The sequence below is a fragment of the Trichomycterus rosablanca genome, chromosome 1 (assembly GCF_030014385.1).
Source record: "Trichomycterus rosablanca isolate fTriRos1 chromosome 1, fTriRos1.hap1, whole genome shotgun sequence".
Classification (NCBI taxonomy): Eukaryota; Metazoa; Chordata; class Actinopteri; order Siluriformes; family Trichomycteridae; genus Trichomycterus; species Trichomycterus rosablanca.
Genome location: NC_085988.1, coordinates 28,056,932 through 28,074,370, shown reverse-complemented (window position 1 = coordinate 28,074,370; position 17,439 = coordinate 28,056,932). Strand labels below are relative to the sequence as shown.

The 17,439-nt window shown below is 41.0% G+C and overlaps 1 protein-coding gene across 1 annotated transcript in view; it reads left to right on the top strand.

The window, feature by feature from the left end:
* The first annotated feature begins 5,953 nt into the window (after positions 1-5,953).
* Positions 5,954-17,439, top strand: part of mrpl23 (mitochondrial ribosomal protein L23) — a 72,946-nt gene continuing 61,460 nt past the window's right edge. The window contains exons 1-2 of the mRNA XM_063001404.1: positions 5,954-6,156; positions 14,760-14,882. Coding sequence (XP_062857474.1) covers positions 6,140-6,156; positions 14,760-14,882 — 140 coding nt within the window. The 5' untranslated portion in view covers positions 5,954-6,139. The remainder of the gene's footprint in view (positions 6,157-14,759; positions 14,883-17,439) is intronic.

Genomic DNA, 17,439 nt, shown 5'->3' with positions numbered 1-17,439 from the left:
GTTATCAGCCGCAGCTAGAGCCAATCTGTTAAAGCACACGAAAAGGGTGCAGATTCGAACCGGGTGAGCTGGCAGTACGGCCACGCGCTTGGCGGTGTCGCCACCCAGCGGTTGCAGAATCCCAGACTAAATGTTTTAAGCTACAAAGCCCCGAAATCGCCTCTGGCGCAGTTCGGGGTAACAGACGGCTCCTTCATCAGCCGCAGCTAGAGCCAATCTGTTAAAGCACACAAAAAGGGTGCGGATTCGAACCGGGGAAGCTGGCAGTACAGCCGCGCACTTAGCGGTGTCGCCACCCAGCGGTTGCAGAATCCCAGAATAATTGTTTTAAGCTACAAAAACCCCGAAATCGCCTCTGTCGAAGTTCGGGGGAAACAGAGGGCTCCGTCATCAGCCGCAGCTAGAGCCACTCTGTTATGAAAACTGAGTAAAGAGAACCGGTTAACAAAACAGTTACACAAGCTCCTAGTGCGGATTCGAACCGGGGGTGCTGGCAGACCAACCGAGTGTCTTACCGAGTCGCCACCCACCGGTTGCCGAAAACCACAGCTAGATTAGCTAGGAAGACATTAGCGGTGAGAGGACAAGCGCCGTGTCACGGGGCTGGCTTCACCCGCTAATGCTAAATGCTAACGGGTAAAATAAAAACAGTACGAGGACTGCACGACATCGCACCACGCTACTTCTAAGAAGGTAAAAGAAAAGCTAATTACCTCAACCTTGCGGTCTACACACCCTGATGGCCTTATGCCACCGGGGGTACCTCTAAAACTACAAAAGAAGCGTGGGGGAGCCGTCAGCAGTCCCCACGGACACCGCAGTGCCCAAAACAAAAGGAGCAAACAAGACAGAAGGTGCGACGCCTGCAGCCAGGCGGCGTGCCCTTAAATAAGGGAGCCGCAGCTGCAGGTCGTTCACCCTAACGAGCTGGCCTATTATTAAAGGCCTAGCTCAGTACTGCTCTGTAAGGCCTGTGACGTCGGGGAAGAGTGGTAAGTCCCACAAACGCCACAGAACCTTACAAACATAGCCTCAGTTATTTTTGGTTTGTTGTTAATGTGGTTAATGTATACTGCTGTTGTGCCATATACTGTAATCTCCTAAAAATAATCTAAATGTACCTGCAAGTATTAGATACATGTGTACAATATTTACACACCTAGATCAGGGCTATTTATTTCATTCTAAATGGCGAGCAGCTGTGAACTGTTTTTGCTGGGTTACTCTACAGATGTTTAATGGGATTTAATTTTGGGCGTAGGCTGGGTAATTCATGGACATCCAGAGACTTGCCCTAAAGCCACTCTAGTTGATTTAGTATGCTTCAGATAAATGTAATGTTTAAAGGTAAACTCTCACTCCAGTCTGCATTTGCATGCACTCTGGAGGAGCTTTTCTTTAAGGATGTTCAATTTTGCTGCATTAATCTGTTTCTTAACTCGTATCAGTCTTCCTGTCCCTGCCAATGTTTCACTGTAGGGATGGTATTAGCCTGGTGACGTGCAATACCTCCTTTTCAACTGGGAATAGTGCTTGCTATTCTGTCTAAAGAGTTTAGTTATTCCCTTTTACCAGAGTCCTTTTCATGCCATTAGCAGACTAACTCACTGTAGAGAGACATGAAGATTGCAGATCATAGATGTTTGCTATACAATCTATGGAATCTTGAGAGGATTTGCCATGAAGAACATGATACATTAACCAAAAAGACCTGAAGCTGTAATTGCTGCCAAAGGGGCTTCTGCCAAAGGAGATTCTTTAAGTATTGAATAACTGTTGTAAATAAAGGATTTCAGCTTATTAACTTTATAGTTTTTTACTTTGTCATTGTGTGTGAATAAATATAGTGATTGGTGAAATAATATTTAAATTAAAATATAAAATGTGATAAATTGTGCACATACACTATGTTGCCAAAAGTATTCGTTCGTCTGCCTTTACATGCATGTGAACTGACATCGCATTCTTAATCCACAGGGTTTAATATGATGAGCTATAACAGCTTCAACTCTTCTGGGAGGGCTTTCCACAAGGTTTAGGAGTGTGTTTAGGGGAATTTTTTACCATTCTTTCAGAAGCACATTTGTGAGGTCAGACATTGATGTTGGACGAGAAGGCCTGGCTCTCCGCTCTAATTCATCCCAAAGGTGTTCTATCGGGTTGAGGTCAGGACTCAAGTTCAAGGACAGTCAAGTTCTTCCACACCAAACTCGCTCATCCATGTCTTTATGGACTTTGCTTTATGCACTGTTGCGCATGTTGGAACAGGAAGGGGCCATCCCCAAACTGTTCCCACAAAGTTGAAAGCTTGAAATTGTCCAAAATCTCTTGGTATGCTGAAGCATTAAGAGTTTATTTCACTGGAACTAAGGGGCCGAGCCCAACTCCTGAAAAATGACCCTACACCATAATCCATAATCCTTGGCACAATGCAGTCAGACAAGTCCGTTTTCCTGGCAACCGCCAAACCCAGACTCGTCCATCGGATTCCAGAAGGAGAAGCGTGATTCGTCACTCCAGAGAACACGTGCTCTAGAGTCCAGTGGAGGCATGCTTTACCACTGCATCCGCTTGGTGATGTTAGGCTTGGATGCAGCTGCTCGGCCATGGAAACCCATTCCATGAAGCTCTATACGCACTGTTCTTGAGCTAATCTAAAGGCCACATGAAGTTTGGAGGTCTGTAGTGATTGACTCTGCAGAAAGTTGGCGACCTCTGTGCACTATGCGCCTCAGCATCCGCTGACCCCGCTCTGTCATTTTACGTGGCCTACCACTTTGTGGCTGAGTTGCTGTCGTTCCCAATCGCCTCCAGTTTGTTATAATACCACTGTCAGTTGACTGTGGAATATTTAGTAGCGAAGAAATTTCATGACTGGACTTGTTGCACAGGTGGCATCATATCACGATACCACGCTGGAATTCACTGAGCTCCTGAAAGCGAGCCATTCTTTCACAAATGTTTGTAGAAGCAGTCTGCATGCCTAGGTGCTTGGTTTTATACACCTGTGGCCATGGAAGTGATTGGATCACCTGAATTCAAGGATTTTGGTGGGTGAGTGCATACTTTTAGCAATAAAGTGTATATGGGGCGATACAGAAACGTATGAGCCTATAACCTGCTATAGTTCGTTCACACACTTTAAATAGCTGCGTTAAAAAGATTTCGAGACCACTGAACATAGTATTCGAATTCTATCGAAATGTATACAAACATTTAGTTCCGACCTTACAATCTGATTGGTTGAGAAGCGTTCTAACTGTGCTGATATTCGTGATAACAGCACGGCCTTTTCACACCACAACTGTATTACTCTAATGACGCGTTGCCAGTAACGACAAGCTTCATGCACACAAACGCTCACGCAGGCAACACAGACTTTTTTCCCGGTTGCGTTCTAAATCCGTTATTTGATATACAATCTAGCGCACTGTGTAGGGAACATAAATCAATTGTCTAATTCACTATCTAGTGCACTATGTAGGGAACATATATCCGTGATCTGATACACAATCTAGTGCACTATGTAGGGAACATTAATGTGTTTGTAACGCAAACAATTAGCTTAATAGCCCAGTTAGCAGCTCCTAGAAGTTCTGTTCTCACCAATATCCTTTGGTGTGTGCGAGAGGTTTTTTTATTTCTTTTTTTTCCCTTCGGAGGTTCTTGACCTTTTCTTCTTGTTCTTCTTACCTCCCTGAAATGAGTTTTTGCAACTTGGGATGTCTGTTTTGTAGTGTTAAACTTTATATTCGTTGTGGAACTACTTTTTGGCGGAAGGTATTGTCAATATTAAAGCGTATTTATTATGAAATTCAGGGCTTTTTTGGTTTATTTTCTTTCTTTATTTTGTAAAAACTGTTGTATAAAAGCAATAGAACAATAAAACACTTGAGGTCGTGTGTTATCGCGAATAACATCACTGCTGTGATGATCTACCGCACTCGCCTTCGGCTCGTGCCTGCGACCGAATCACAGCCGTGATGTTATTCGCGATAACACATGACCTCAAGTGTTCTATGGGCTTGTTAAGTCTGACGTCACACGTGACGTTCGGACCATTTCCGGGTCCAAACGCAAACAACTATGATATGATAAGATAAGATAAGGCTGAACCTCTGAACCTTTTTATATATATTGTAAAAGCAATATTGCACTAATTGTAATTTTCTATGTTTATTGTCATAAATATTTCCTGTTTGGTTAAATAATACTTATTTGAAGTGGAGACTTGGTATTTTAACTATTGATAATTTTTCCTGGTAATCAATGTATGCTGTTATTCATTAGTCCTATTTGGTTAGCCCTTAAGAGGGCAGAATTGTATTGGCTCTATATACGGAAAATATATATAAAATACACGGAATGAAAGAGGACGCGGAGCAATAGATTTTTTACCGTAGTTTTGTTTGTTATACGACAATTGCGAACATATTGAGTTTTTATTTTGTTTTTATAAGAAACTTGGATTAATGGATAAGCCAATTTAAGAAGAAAGTTAAAATAAATAATGTTTGTGGAAAACTTATGGAACTCTGTGTCGCTGTCATTGGAAATTGGGTTTACAAACACGAGTCATAAACTTCTAGTCCTTCTCAATAGCGATCTGGACGAGAAAAGGTCTTTTATATATATATATATATATATATATATATAGACAAGATGTGCAGTACACTAGTTCATGTCATTATTTAATTTCATGTCAACTCATCAAGAGGTAAGCGGTCATATTTTTAATTCATTACATGAAAACTGACATTTCTGACTCTTTGGTTTTACTTTTAATCAGTATAGCTTATAGCTTATAAAAATAAAAAATCCAGGATATCACATGTAAATTATATGAACATATTACATGTAAATTAAAAACAGCTCGAAACACGTGTAATGAATATACAATTTGACAGTTTACATTAAATTATGAACAAAAATATTACTTCATGATATCTAATTGCAAGAAAAGCGGTAGAAAGACAGTTGGGTAGTTTTTTTCCGACTCGGACACAGCACTGTGGTATATTGAAAATACGAGGGGTCTCAGCCAACTTGGACCCGGATGTGACGTTTCATAAGGTCGACACGTCACGACTTAACAAGCGGATTGCTTAATTATACAACAGTTAGTTCCGACCTTACAATCTGATTGGTTGAGAAGCGTTCTAACTGTGCTGATATTCGTGATAACAGCACGGTCTTTTCACACCACAACTGTATTACTCCGCTGACGCGTTGCCAGTAACGACAAGCTTCATGCACACAAACGTGCACGCAGGCGACACAGACTTTTTGTCCCGATCGCGTTTTAGATCCGTTATCTAATATACAATCTAGCGCACTGTGTAGGAAACATAAATCCGCGATCTGATACACAATCTAGTGCACTATGTAGGGAACATTAATGTGTTTGTGACACGAATAGTTAGCTTAATAGCCCAGTTAGCAGCTCCTAAGAGTTCTGTTATCATCCATAATCCTTTGGTGTGTGTGAGGTTTTTTATGTCTTTTTTTCCCTTCGGAGGTTCTTGCCTTTTTCTTCTTGTTGTTCTTACCCCCCTAAAATGAGTTTTTGCAACTTGGGATGTCTGTTTTGTAGTGTTAAACTTTATATTCGTTGTGGAACTACTTTTTGGCGGAAGTTATTGTCAATATTAAAGCATATTTAATATGAAATTCAGGGCTTCTTTGATTTATTTTCTTTCTTTATTTTGTAAAAACTGTTGTATAAAAAAGCAATAGAACACTTGAGGTCGTGTGTTATCGCGAATAACATCACGGCTGTGATGATCTACCGCACTCGCCTTCGGCTCGTGCCTGCGACCGAATCACAGCCGTGATGTTATTCGCGATAACACATGACCTCAAGTGTTCTATTGCTTAAATGCCAACTTAATATAAGCATAACGGCGTCATGTCTACTGCGTTAAAGTAGAAATAATAATAATAAAAATGATATACAGTTATTGGATGCCCAAAGATGTAACTTTTATTTTGACACCTTGACTGTGTCGTAGAGAAACATTTCCTGTAGTCATTGGGGACGCGACGGAAAACCTTGAGCACATTTGTTGTCACAGAGCAGCTGAATAATTTCCAGTTTATTCAGCTTTATTTAGCACTTATACAGAGTGGAGACACAAACATGGCGAGAAGATTAATGTAAGTGGTTCTGTCTGACTCTTACTCACAATGTAATGAACAGTAAACGCTGCATTACTGCATGCTGTTGTTAGTTTTTTCATAGGTTTTACTATGCTAGCTGGCTAAGCAGTTAGCAACTCCTCTACTGCATCTCCATCTAATACCTGATATACATTATATGGCCAAAAGTATTCGGACACCTGACAATGAGTTTGTTACACACACACACACACACACACCAATTCAAAAACAAATTGTATAAAAATAGAGTGACCTCTATGTTATTTTCAGCTGTAACAGTCACTTCTGATAAGGCTTCTTAAAAGACTTTGAAGTTTGTCTGTGGAAATTTGTGCCCTGTAAAAGCATTTGTATGGCTGGGCACATACCACAATTGGTTCATTTTAAAGCTGTTCAGTGAGTCTGAGGTCAGGGCTCTTTTTGTCTGTATAGATCTTGCACAGGGGCACAATAAAGCTGGAACAGAGAATGGCCTTCTTCAAACTGTTGCTGCAAAGATGGAAGCATATATTTAAGCAATAGAACACGAGAGGGAGTGTGTTATCGCGAATGACATCACTTGGCCGAAGGCGAGTGCCGTAGATCATCACAACCGTGATGTTATTCGCGATAACACACGACCTCAAGTGTTCTATTGCTTTTATACAACAGTTTTTACAAAATAAAGAAAGAAAATAAATCAAAGAAGCCCTGAATTTCATAATAAATATGCTTTAATATTGACAATACCTTCCGCCAAAAAGTAGTTCCACAACGAATATAAAGTTTAACACTACAAAGCAAACATCCCAAGTTGCAAAAACTCATTTCAGGGAGGTAAGAACAACAAGAAGAAAAAGGCAAGAACCTCCGAAGGGAAAAAAGAAATAATAAAACCTCTTGCTCACAGCAAAGGATTATGGATGATAACAGAACTTTTAGGAGCCGTTAACTGGGCTATTAAGCTAACTGTTCGCGTTACAAACACATTAATGTTCCCTACATAGTGCACTAGATTGTGTATCAGATCACGGATATACAGTGTATCACAAAAGTGAGTACACCCCTCACATTTCTGCAGATATTTAAGTATATCTTTTTATGGGACAACACTGACAAAATGACACTTTGACACAATGAAAAGTAGTCTGTGTGCAGCTTATATAACAGTGTAAATTTATTCTTCCCTCAAAATAACTCAATATGCAGCCATTAATGTCTAAACCACCAGCAACAAAAGTGAGTACACCCCTTAGTGAAAGTTCCTGAAGTGTCAATATTTTGTGTGGCCACCATTATTTCCCAGAACTGCCTTAACTCTCCTGGGCATGGAGTTTACCAGAGCTTCACAGGTTGCCACTGGAATGCTTTTCCACTCCTCCATGAAGACATCACGGAGCTGGCGGATATTCGAGACTTTGCGCTCCTCCACCTTCCGCTTGAGGATGCCCCAAAGATGTTCTATTGGGTTTAGGTCTGGAGACATGCTTGGCCAGTCCATCACCTTTACCCTCAGCCTCTTCAATAAAGCAGTGGTCATCTTAGAGGTGTGTTTGGGGTCATTATCATGCTGGAACACTGCCCTGCGACCCAGTTTCCGGAGGGAGGGGATCATGCTCTGCTTCAGTATTTCACAGTACATATTGGAGTTCATGTGTCCCTCAATGAAATGTAACTCCCCAACACCTGCTGCACTCATGCAGCCCCAGACCATGGCATTCCCACCACCATGCTTGACTGTAGGCATGACACACTTATCTTTGTACTCCTCACCTGATTGCCGCCACACATGCTTGAGACCATCTGAACCAAACAAATTAATCTTGGTCTCATCAGACCATAGGACATGGTTCCAGTAATCCATGTCCTTTGTTGACATGTCTTCAGCAAACTGTTTGCATGCTTTCTTGTGTAGAGACTTCAGAAGAGGCTTCCTTCTGGGGTGACAGCCATGCAGACCAATTTGATGTAGTGTGCGGCGTATGGTCTGAGCACTGACAGGCTGACCCCCCACCTTTTCAATCTCTGCAGCAATGCTGACAGCACTCCTGCGCCTATCTTTCAAAGACAGCATTTGGATGTGACGCTGAGCACGTGCACTCAGCTTCTTTGGACGACCAACGTGAGGTCTGTTCTGAGTGGACCCTGCTCTTTTAAAACGCTGGATGATATTGGCCACTGTGCTGCAGCTCAGTTTCAGGGTGTTGGCAATCTTCTTGTAGCCTTGGCCATCTTCATGTAGCACAACAATTCGTCTTTTAAGATCCTCAGAGAGTTCTTTGCCATGAGGTGCCATGTTGGAACTTTCAGTGACCAGTATGAGAGAGTGTGAGAGCTGTACTACTAAATTGAACACACCTGCTCCCTATGCACACCTGAGACCTAGTAACACTAACAAATCACATGACATTTTGGAGGGAAAATGACAAGCAGTGCTCAATTTGGACATTTAGGGGTGTAGTCTCTTAGGGGTGTACTCACTTTTGTTGCCGGTGGTTTAGACATTAATGGCTGTATATTGAGTTATTTTGAGGGAAGAATAAATGTACACTGTTATATAAGCTGCACACAGACTACTTTTCATTGTGTCAAAGTGTCATTTTGTCAGTGTTGTCCCATGAAAAGATATACTTAAATATCTGCAGAAATGTGAGGGGTGTACTCACTTTTGTGATACACTGTATGTTTCCTACATAGTGCACTAGATTGTGTATCAGACCGTGGATTTATGTTCCCTACATAGTGCACTAGATAGTGAAGTAGACAATTGGTTATGTTCACTACACAGTGCACTGGATTGTATATCAGATAACGCATTCATGTTCACTACATAGTGCACTAGACAATATATTAGACAATTGATTTATGTTTCCTACACAGTGCGCTAGATTGTATATCAGATAACGGATTTAAAACGCGATCCGGAAAAAAAGTCTGTGTCGCCTGCGTGCGCGTTTGTGTGCATGAAGCTTGTCGTTACTGGCAACGCGTCAGCGGAGTAATACAGTTGTGGTGTGAAAAGACCGTGCTGTTATCACGAATATCAGCACAGTTAGAACGCTTCTCAACCAATCAGATTGTAAGGTCGGAACTAACTGTTGTGTACATTTCCTTTATATAATTGGCTTATTACACCTGTTAGCAAATGTTCTGGCTAAATCAAAGGGTGTCCCAGTACTTTTGTCCATATTTATCTATGTATCTAACACATGTCTAGATCCCCAGTACTACCACTGGATTTTAATTGTATTCAATCCACCCTTATCCCTACAAACTGTAATGTGTTTTGAAGGTGTTAAGCACCTCTTAAATAATATAATTCTGACACTAATGCAATGCCATGAAGGATCTCTAAGTCCACTACAAGTATAGTTTGTAGACCTGATGTATAAAATAGCAACATGATGTAATGATAGATCTGTCAGTAATAAAATTCTCCAATCTGCAGGCATTACATTTTAGGTGATTACATTGGAAAAAAAAAAGATTAGTGCTTAAATGTGATGCATCAGTAATATCAGTCACATTGGGTGGTGTTTAAGTGGACACTAGGTGAACAACAAGACAATTAAATGATCTGTTACGGCTTGACCTGTGATTGCTGACCATTTAGTACAGGCCATGTTTGTGTTTGAGCAATTCAGGGCTCCTGGAGGCATGTTTCTAATGCGGCAGGAGGAATATAAACAAAGCATTAAGTCCAGTCCTGACTTGTGTTTTTAAGGAAATAATTTTTAAGTATGTGTTACTATTCACGGGTATGTATAACACAAGACTACCATTCTTGAAATTCTTGTTGAAATGTCAGTGGTGCTGTCGGTCGGCTGGCCAGCCGTCTACACAGACGTGATTGGCTATGTTTAAGTGGTTACCACAAAACCTTTAGGGCTGCTTTTGTGAAAGACGGCCAGTTTTAGATTAATATCGTTTTGGTGCAATTCTACTGTCCTTTTTCCATAATATATTTTTTTAATTATTAGTTGTTGTCATTTACATACTTTAACTATAGTGGCAGTCTAAAAGTATACAGTCTTTTCAGGGGGAACTGTATACTTAATAGAAGCGACTACTCCAAATACCCAGCAACACTGCTAAGATTAATGCGCTCACATTAGCACCACTCACTACCATGATATACACATAGTAGTATATCACACACTACCATATTACTGCTTTGTCACTATCTTTATGCAACCACCTCGACGAAAGATTCTCTTAGGCATTGTCACAACTAGCACAGTTTTCACACTTTCCTGATGCAACCCTCCTATTCATCCAGGCTTTGGATCAGCACTAATGGTGCACTGTTATGCCCCCTCAATTGCTATGTTCACGTACATGCACTTTCTAATTTTGTAAGCGTAGTCTGTGAAGAAGGTACCAAAATACTAGTATAATAAGATTATACTAGTACATTGGTCAAAGCATTGTGGCTTAAATTGCAGATCATTTTAATGATGAGGTGAACGTGTCACAACACAGTGCATCAGACCCTTTTGTGTATGGGCTTGTGTAGTTGCCCATGCCCAATTGCCCATGCAAACTTCTGTCCACCATCAAAAGTACAAGCAGGCATTGGAATTGGACATCGAATAACTGGAAGAAAGTTGACTGGTCTGACACCCTGTTTTCTCTATAAGATCATGTGGATGGATGGACGTGTGCATTATTTGACCATGGAAGAGATTGCCTCAGGATGCACTGTAGGATGAACCACCTTGCAACATACAGAAGTTAAACGACTCCTTCATATGTCTTGAGAAGTTTATGTCTTGGTGGATCAAAGCTATTTTGACAGCAAATGCTTATCATTATGTGGTGTTTATGCTTCAATTATAAGCACTAGTGAAAAAGAAAAGGTCTAAAACAAGCACATCACTTCAAACCTTAAAAAAAAAAAACACACTTCAGAAACATGTCTAGGGTGAATTGGCCATAAGACCTTTAAAGGTTGGGTAAAACATTTATAGTTGTGCATGGAGATTAGATGATAAAAAAGCAACTCAATAGTCTAACCCAGTGTTTCTCAACCTTTTTTCAGTCACGGCACCCTTTAAAAGTATGCAAAATCTCAAGTCACCCCAGTCTAAAATGTATTAAAAAACTTACACTCTGCATCCCTCGGACTGCTAACACACACGCACACACACCATAAGGTGTCATTTAGGGAGGGAGGGGTAAACGGGACTTACTTTTAATGGGAAACCTGAGCCTTGGATGATGCACACAATCGCCCTATTCTGGCAATGATGGATGAGAGGCAGACTCGGAGCTCTTGGTCCAGAGCCCTCCCTGTACTTGTTCTTGATGTAAGTTAGGCTCAAAAAGCTCAGTTCGCGCCATGATCGAATCAGATTTAATATAATTAAACAAGTTTATAGTTTATTTCTCAATTATTTGTCATCATAATAAGAGCACTGCTTCTTTTCTGCATGTTCTCTCTGTAGCTCGGTTACGGCTCTCTCAACTCAAAAGAAGCTTTATTGGCATGACAAATAAGGACATTCGTATTGCCAAAGCAAGTTACAGAGAAATAATAAAAATAACAATAAGAAAGAACAAATATATACAAAACAGTTACATGTGCAAAAAAATATAAAATAGAATAAAATATTAATAAAAACTCTCGCTCGCTCTCTCTGTGTGTGTTATGTGTCGCTCTCTCTCCGCTCTCCGTTTTCCGATTTGAATTTCGACAATAAACAGCTCTTATTATGACTGATTAATTCCCTGTACTGATGGAAGCAGACTGGGTGGATTACAGCCGAACTGCGCAGAAATAAAAATATATATAACGGCTCCCAGAGGCACAACTCGGTTCTTTTTGTTCATTTTAAAGAGCCGTTCAATAGAATCGGATCATTCGCGAACGAACTATCACTCAGAATATTTTTGACGGCACCCATTTACATTTACATTTACATTTTCAGCATTTAGCAGACGCCTTCATCCAAAGCGACTTACATTACAGTTACAGTATACAGTCTGAGCAATTGAGGGTTAAGGGCCCAACAGCTGCAACCTGGCAGTGGTGGGGCTTGAACCTAGGGCTGTCGCGGTGACAGAATTTCCCCTTGCGGTATTCAGCCTGTCTCAATATCGCGGTATGCGGTTATATCGCCATTTTTTTGTTGTTTTTGAAAATTACTTAATTGATCTGGATTTTAGAGCTATATAAACAAGCTTTATTGTTAGGCTATGATTCGGTATATTATTGCTTTATAATGACAAAGATGAGACAGCTTTAAGACCAATGAAATGCGTGTTTAGGCTATTGTTAAATACAGAACAGAGCAGGGATGCGCGTCTTTTCTCTATTAAAAAAAGGTTTAATTAAGCTTCTAGCCTAGGTTAGATATACACTGTGAAACAAAAAAAAAGTGTTTAGGCTAAATATTTTAAATGCACATCTAATCAAAATATGGTAAAAAAATAGAATAAAGAATAAAGTCTGTAAGAGTTTAAACCTGCGTTATCATGCGTGCTAGAAGAACCAACATGTTCACCTGATGTGTTTTAGAGAGGATCTGAGTGGGGTAGCGATGTTCCCCTCGGTACTAAAACTCTCTCTGATGGTGCTCGTTGCATTAATACACTGTAGATGTACTGAACCTGCATGCGACTTTAGAGATCAGAGAAAGTCTAGCCTGGTTATCGCGCCACTATTAACCATCTATTTAGTAGGTATAATTAACATAACAATATATACTACATTTCAAGTTATTATTCGTTTCAATAAATTTTTATTCAACGAAAAAATGCATTTAAATAATTCCAGCAAGCCAGCAAGAGAATATTTGCAGGCTGCAATGCCATATTAACCGTCATTAAGTGTTTTAGTACACCAAGGCTGTTTGAATATAGTCTAAATTACAAGTATTTATTGAGTGTGAACTCAATTTAATCATTAATAAACTTGCCTATAATTCCTGTTGCGATTGTTTACATTTTAAAACACAAAGCCTGACACTCAGCAGCAACGCATGAGAACAGGTTGCGGGAAAATGTCGCTCCTAGCTCATTTTCATTATGAATTTATTTAACATTTATTACGCACGAATGTAAGCGTATAAAACAAGATGGACCTGCAACAATAAAAAAAAGGAGAAGAAAGAAAGAAAAAACGTGAATATCGCGGTGTTGCGGTTGTCCAGCATGCCCTGCGGTTGGCTGGTCTATACCGCGATATTTCAAAATTGCGGTTAGCGCGACAGCCCTACTTGAACCAGCAACCTTCTGGTTACTAATCCAGTACCTTACCACTAGGCTACTGCTGGCCCCTGACGAAGCCAGACGGCACCCCGGTTGAGAAAGGCTGGTCTAACCTATTGAGTACTATTAAAGACTATGCTTTTAAACTCTCATCTGGCAACTAGGGATTAACAGAAAGTGGAGTGCTAACAGAAATTCAGAGCGGGTTCTGCAAAGCACAGCTGAGTACTTGGTTAGACTAGAAACATTTATCAGAAACGCCTTCATCAGAAAAGAGCATGCTGGGGTAGTCTTCTTTGATCTTGAGAAGGCGTATGACACCACATGGAGGTTTGGAATCTTGAAAGATTAACTGAGCTTCAGAGGTCACCTCCCGATTTTCATATCCAACTTCTTGGCAGACAGACATTTCAAGACTGTAAGCACACTCGGTGTTGCCCATTTAATTCTGCCAGACACCTTTTACAGTTTGTACATGGATGATTTGTGCATCGGCTATCCAGGGAAGAAAATAAGTACCATAGAACAACAGGTATAAACAGTTAATGTAAAGTAATGGACTTAATAATGGTATTAGCAAATATCAAATGGGGTGGACTACCAAACCCTCGTACGAGTATGCAGAGCCCTAGTCAGACCCAGTCTGGTCTATGGGGCCATTGTCTATAGAGCAGCTAGAGAGTCATGTCTTCAGGCGCTTAATAATGTTCATCATCAAGGAATTCGCCTGGCACTGACGGCATTCCACACTTCCCCTGTTTATATGTGGAAGCCAGTAAACCCTCACTAGTAAGGTGGAATAGATGGCAAGCGAAATGGGACACACATACACAACCAACGAATCGCACAAAGCCAACCCTGCCATAGGAGCAGAATGACATCCTACCTGGAATATCAGCGGGACCTTAAATGTGCTCAAATATGCTAGATGCTGCATCAGGCATATAAGATTAACACACTCGTTTCTGATAAGGGCCGAAGGTGCCCCGCAGTATGAGCCATGTCAAACACCACTCGCAGCCAAACACCTGCTAACCAAGTGCACCGTCTATAGTCCTGAGAGGCAGCAACCTTACAGGAAATATTTAACCACAGTAGCGGTTGCTACTAAAATTTCTGTCTGACTGACTTTCTGACTGTCACCAGACAACACAAACAACCATTCAGTGAAAAGATGAACTGTTCCTTTGTCCCTTGACAACCAAGCCCCCTCATAACCCTCCTGCCAAGCCTACAAGCGTTCATGTCATTCAAATCCCTGTAACTGGTCAATTTTACTTTTTTATGTTTTGCCACTACAGATGTTTTCCTAGAATGGTTTAGATTAATGTAGACATTTTGTATATAAGTTTTCTAAGATGTTTTCTGTTCTACTATTTTCCTGAGTTGTCCTTTTTTCTGTCCTGCAGCTACCCTATTTACCAGTTGGGCAACCCTCAGCTGCGAATATTCAGGCCCACCTTCACCATGACCCTCGTCCGACCGGGTAAACCCATGCCTCCTGACACAGTGCAGTTCCGCGTATCTATGGAGTAAGTATTTAACCCTTAATAACTTTGCTAGATGTTTTCTGTAGCTAAATGTATGGCTGTAAAACATTTGAAACAAAAATAATAAGACAGAATGTTTATGGGTGATCTTCTTGTAATATAGAGTTGAACCACAAGGTGGCGGTCAAGTTTAAAAAAAGACAGCTTTACTGCCGTGTGCATCAGAACAGCAGTGTGACCAGGAGACCACTGTGAGACCAGAGTGTTGTAGATGTTGATGACGAAATGTGACAGAAAATAAATGAATGAATGAATGAAACAAACAAGATAACATATTTTGTTAGGAAGGCAGTTAAAAAATATGAAAGACAATTTGTCCTGTTTTAAACATTTACATGGTAAATTTCTTTGAATTGAATGTATCAGATCAGTACACCTCTTATTTAAATGCAGAGTACTGGTATCTGCCTTTGCATACACTATACAGTCAAACGTATATGAACATCCTCTCAGTTACTGAGATTAGGTAGCATTTTATTCACACCTATTGCTAACAGGTGTTAAAATCAATTGCCTTTTTTTATTTTTGTGGCAGCTTTTTTCGGAAGGTCATTTCTGTTCCAGTATGACTATGCCACTGTGCACAAAGCGAAGTACATCAAGACACTATTCCACAACTTGTCTACAGGAACTCCAGTGGCATTAAACCCTGACCTCAAGCCTATTGAGCTACTTTGAAATGCATCAAAACACCATAATAATGCTCATGCTTTTGAAATTGGATATCCAACAAGCTTACGGTCAAGCATCTACAGTGTATCACAAAAGTAAGTACACCCCTCACATTTCTGCAAATATTTCATTATATCTTTTCATGGGACAACACTATAGAAATAAAACTTGGATATAACTTAGAGTAGTCAGTGTACAGCTTGTATAGCAGTGTAGATTTACTGTCTTCTGAAAATAACTCAACACACAGCCATTAATGTCTAAATAGCTGGCAACATAAGTGAGTACACCCCACAGTGAACATGTCCAAATTGTGCCCAAAGTGTCAATATTTTGTGTGACCACCATTATTATCCAGCACTGCCTTAACCCTCCTGGGCGTGGAATTCACCAGAGCTGCACAGGTTGCTACTGAAATCCTCTTCCACTCCTCCATGATGACATCACGGAGCTGGTGGATGTTAGACACCTTGAACTCCTCCACCTTCCACTTGAGGATGCGCCACAGGTGCTCAATTGGGTTTAGTCCATCACCTTTACCTTCAGCTTCCTCAGCAAGGCAGTTGTCATCTTGGAGGTTGTGTTTGGGGTCGTTATCCTGTTGGAAAACTGCCATGAGGCCCAGTTTTCGAAGGGAGGGGATCATGCTCTGTTTCAGAATGTCACAGTACATGTTGGAATTCATGTTTCCCTCAATGAACTGCAGCTCCCCAGTGCCAGCAACACTCATGCAGCCCAAGACCATGATGCTACCACCACCATGCTTGACTGTAGGCAAGATACAGTTGTCTTGGTACTTCTCACCAGGGCGCCGCCACACATGCTGGACACCATCTGAGCCAAACAAGTTTATCTTGGTCTCGTCAGACCACAGGGCATTCCAGTAATCCATGTTCTTGGACTGCTTGTCTTCAGCAAACTGTTTGCTGGCTTTCTTGTGCGTCAGCTTCCTTCTGGGATGACGACCATGCAGACCGAGTTGATGCAGTATGTTGCGTATGGTCTGAGCACTGACAGGCTGACCTCCCACGTCTTCAACCTCTGCAGCAATGCTGGCAGCACTCATGTGTCTATTTTTTAAAGCCAACCTCTGGATATGACGCCGAACACGTGGACTCGACTTCTTTGGTCGACCCTGGCGAAGCCTGTTCCGAGTGGAACCTGTCCTGGAAAACCGCTGTATGACCTTGGCCACCATGCTGTAGCTCAGTTTCAGGGTGTTAGCAATCTTCTTATAGCCCAGGCCATCTTTGTGGAGAGCAACAATTCTATTTCTCACATCCTCAGAGAGTTCTTTGCCATGAGGTGCCATGTTGAATATCCAGTGGCCAGTATGAGAGAATTGTACCCAAAACACCAAATTTAACAGCCCTGCTCCCCATTTACACCTGGGACCTTGACACATGACACCAGGGAGGGACAACGACACATTTGGGCACAATTTGGACATGTTCACTGTGGGGTGTACTCACTTATGTTGCCAGCTATTTAGACATTAATGGCTGTGTGTTGAGTTATTTTCAGAAGACAGTAAATCTACACTGCTATACAAGCTGTACACTGACTACTCTAAGTTATATCCAAGTTTCATGTCTATAGTGTTGTCCCATGAAAAGATATAATGAAATATTTGCAGAAATGTGAGGGGTGTACTCACTTTTGTGATACACTGTACATACTTTTGGTTATCTAGTGTATATCACACAGAAGTTTAGATGATTTTATTCTGAGGATTGTTGGTAACAGAGTCAGATATCAGCTGATTCACAGACCTCTTTTTAAAAATAGCTTCATCCTGGTCAGGGTCTGGTAGGTTCTGTTGTAGTTTTGAGTTACAGATGTTTACAGAGAAAAAGTGCTGATTTGC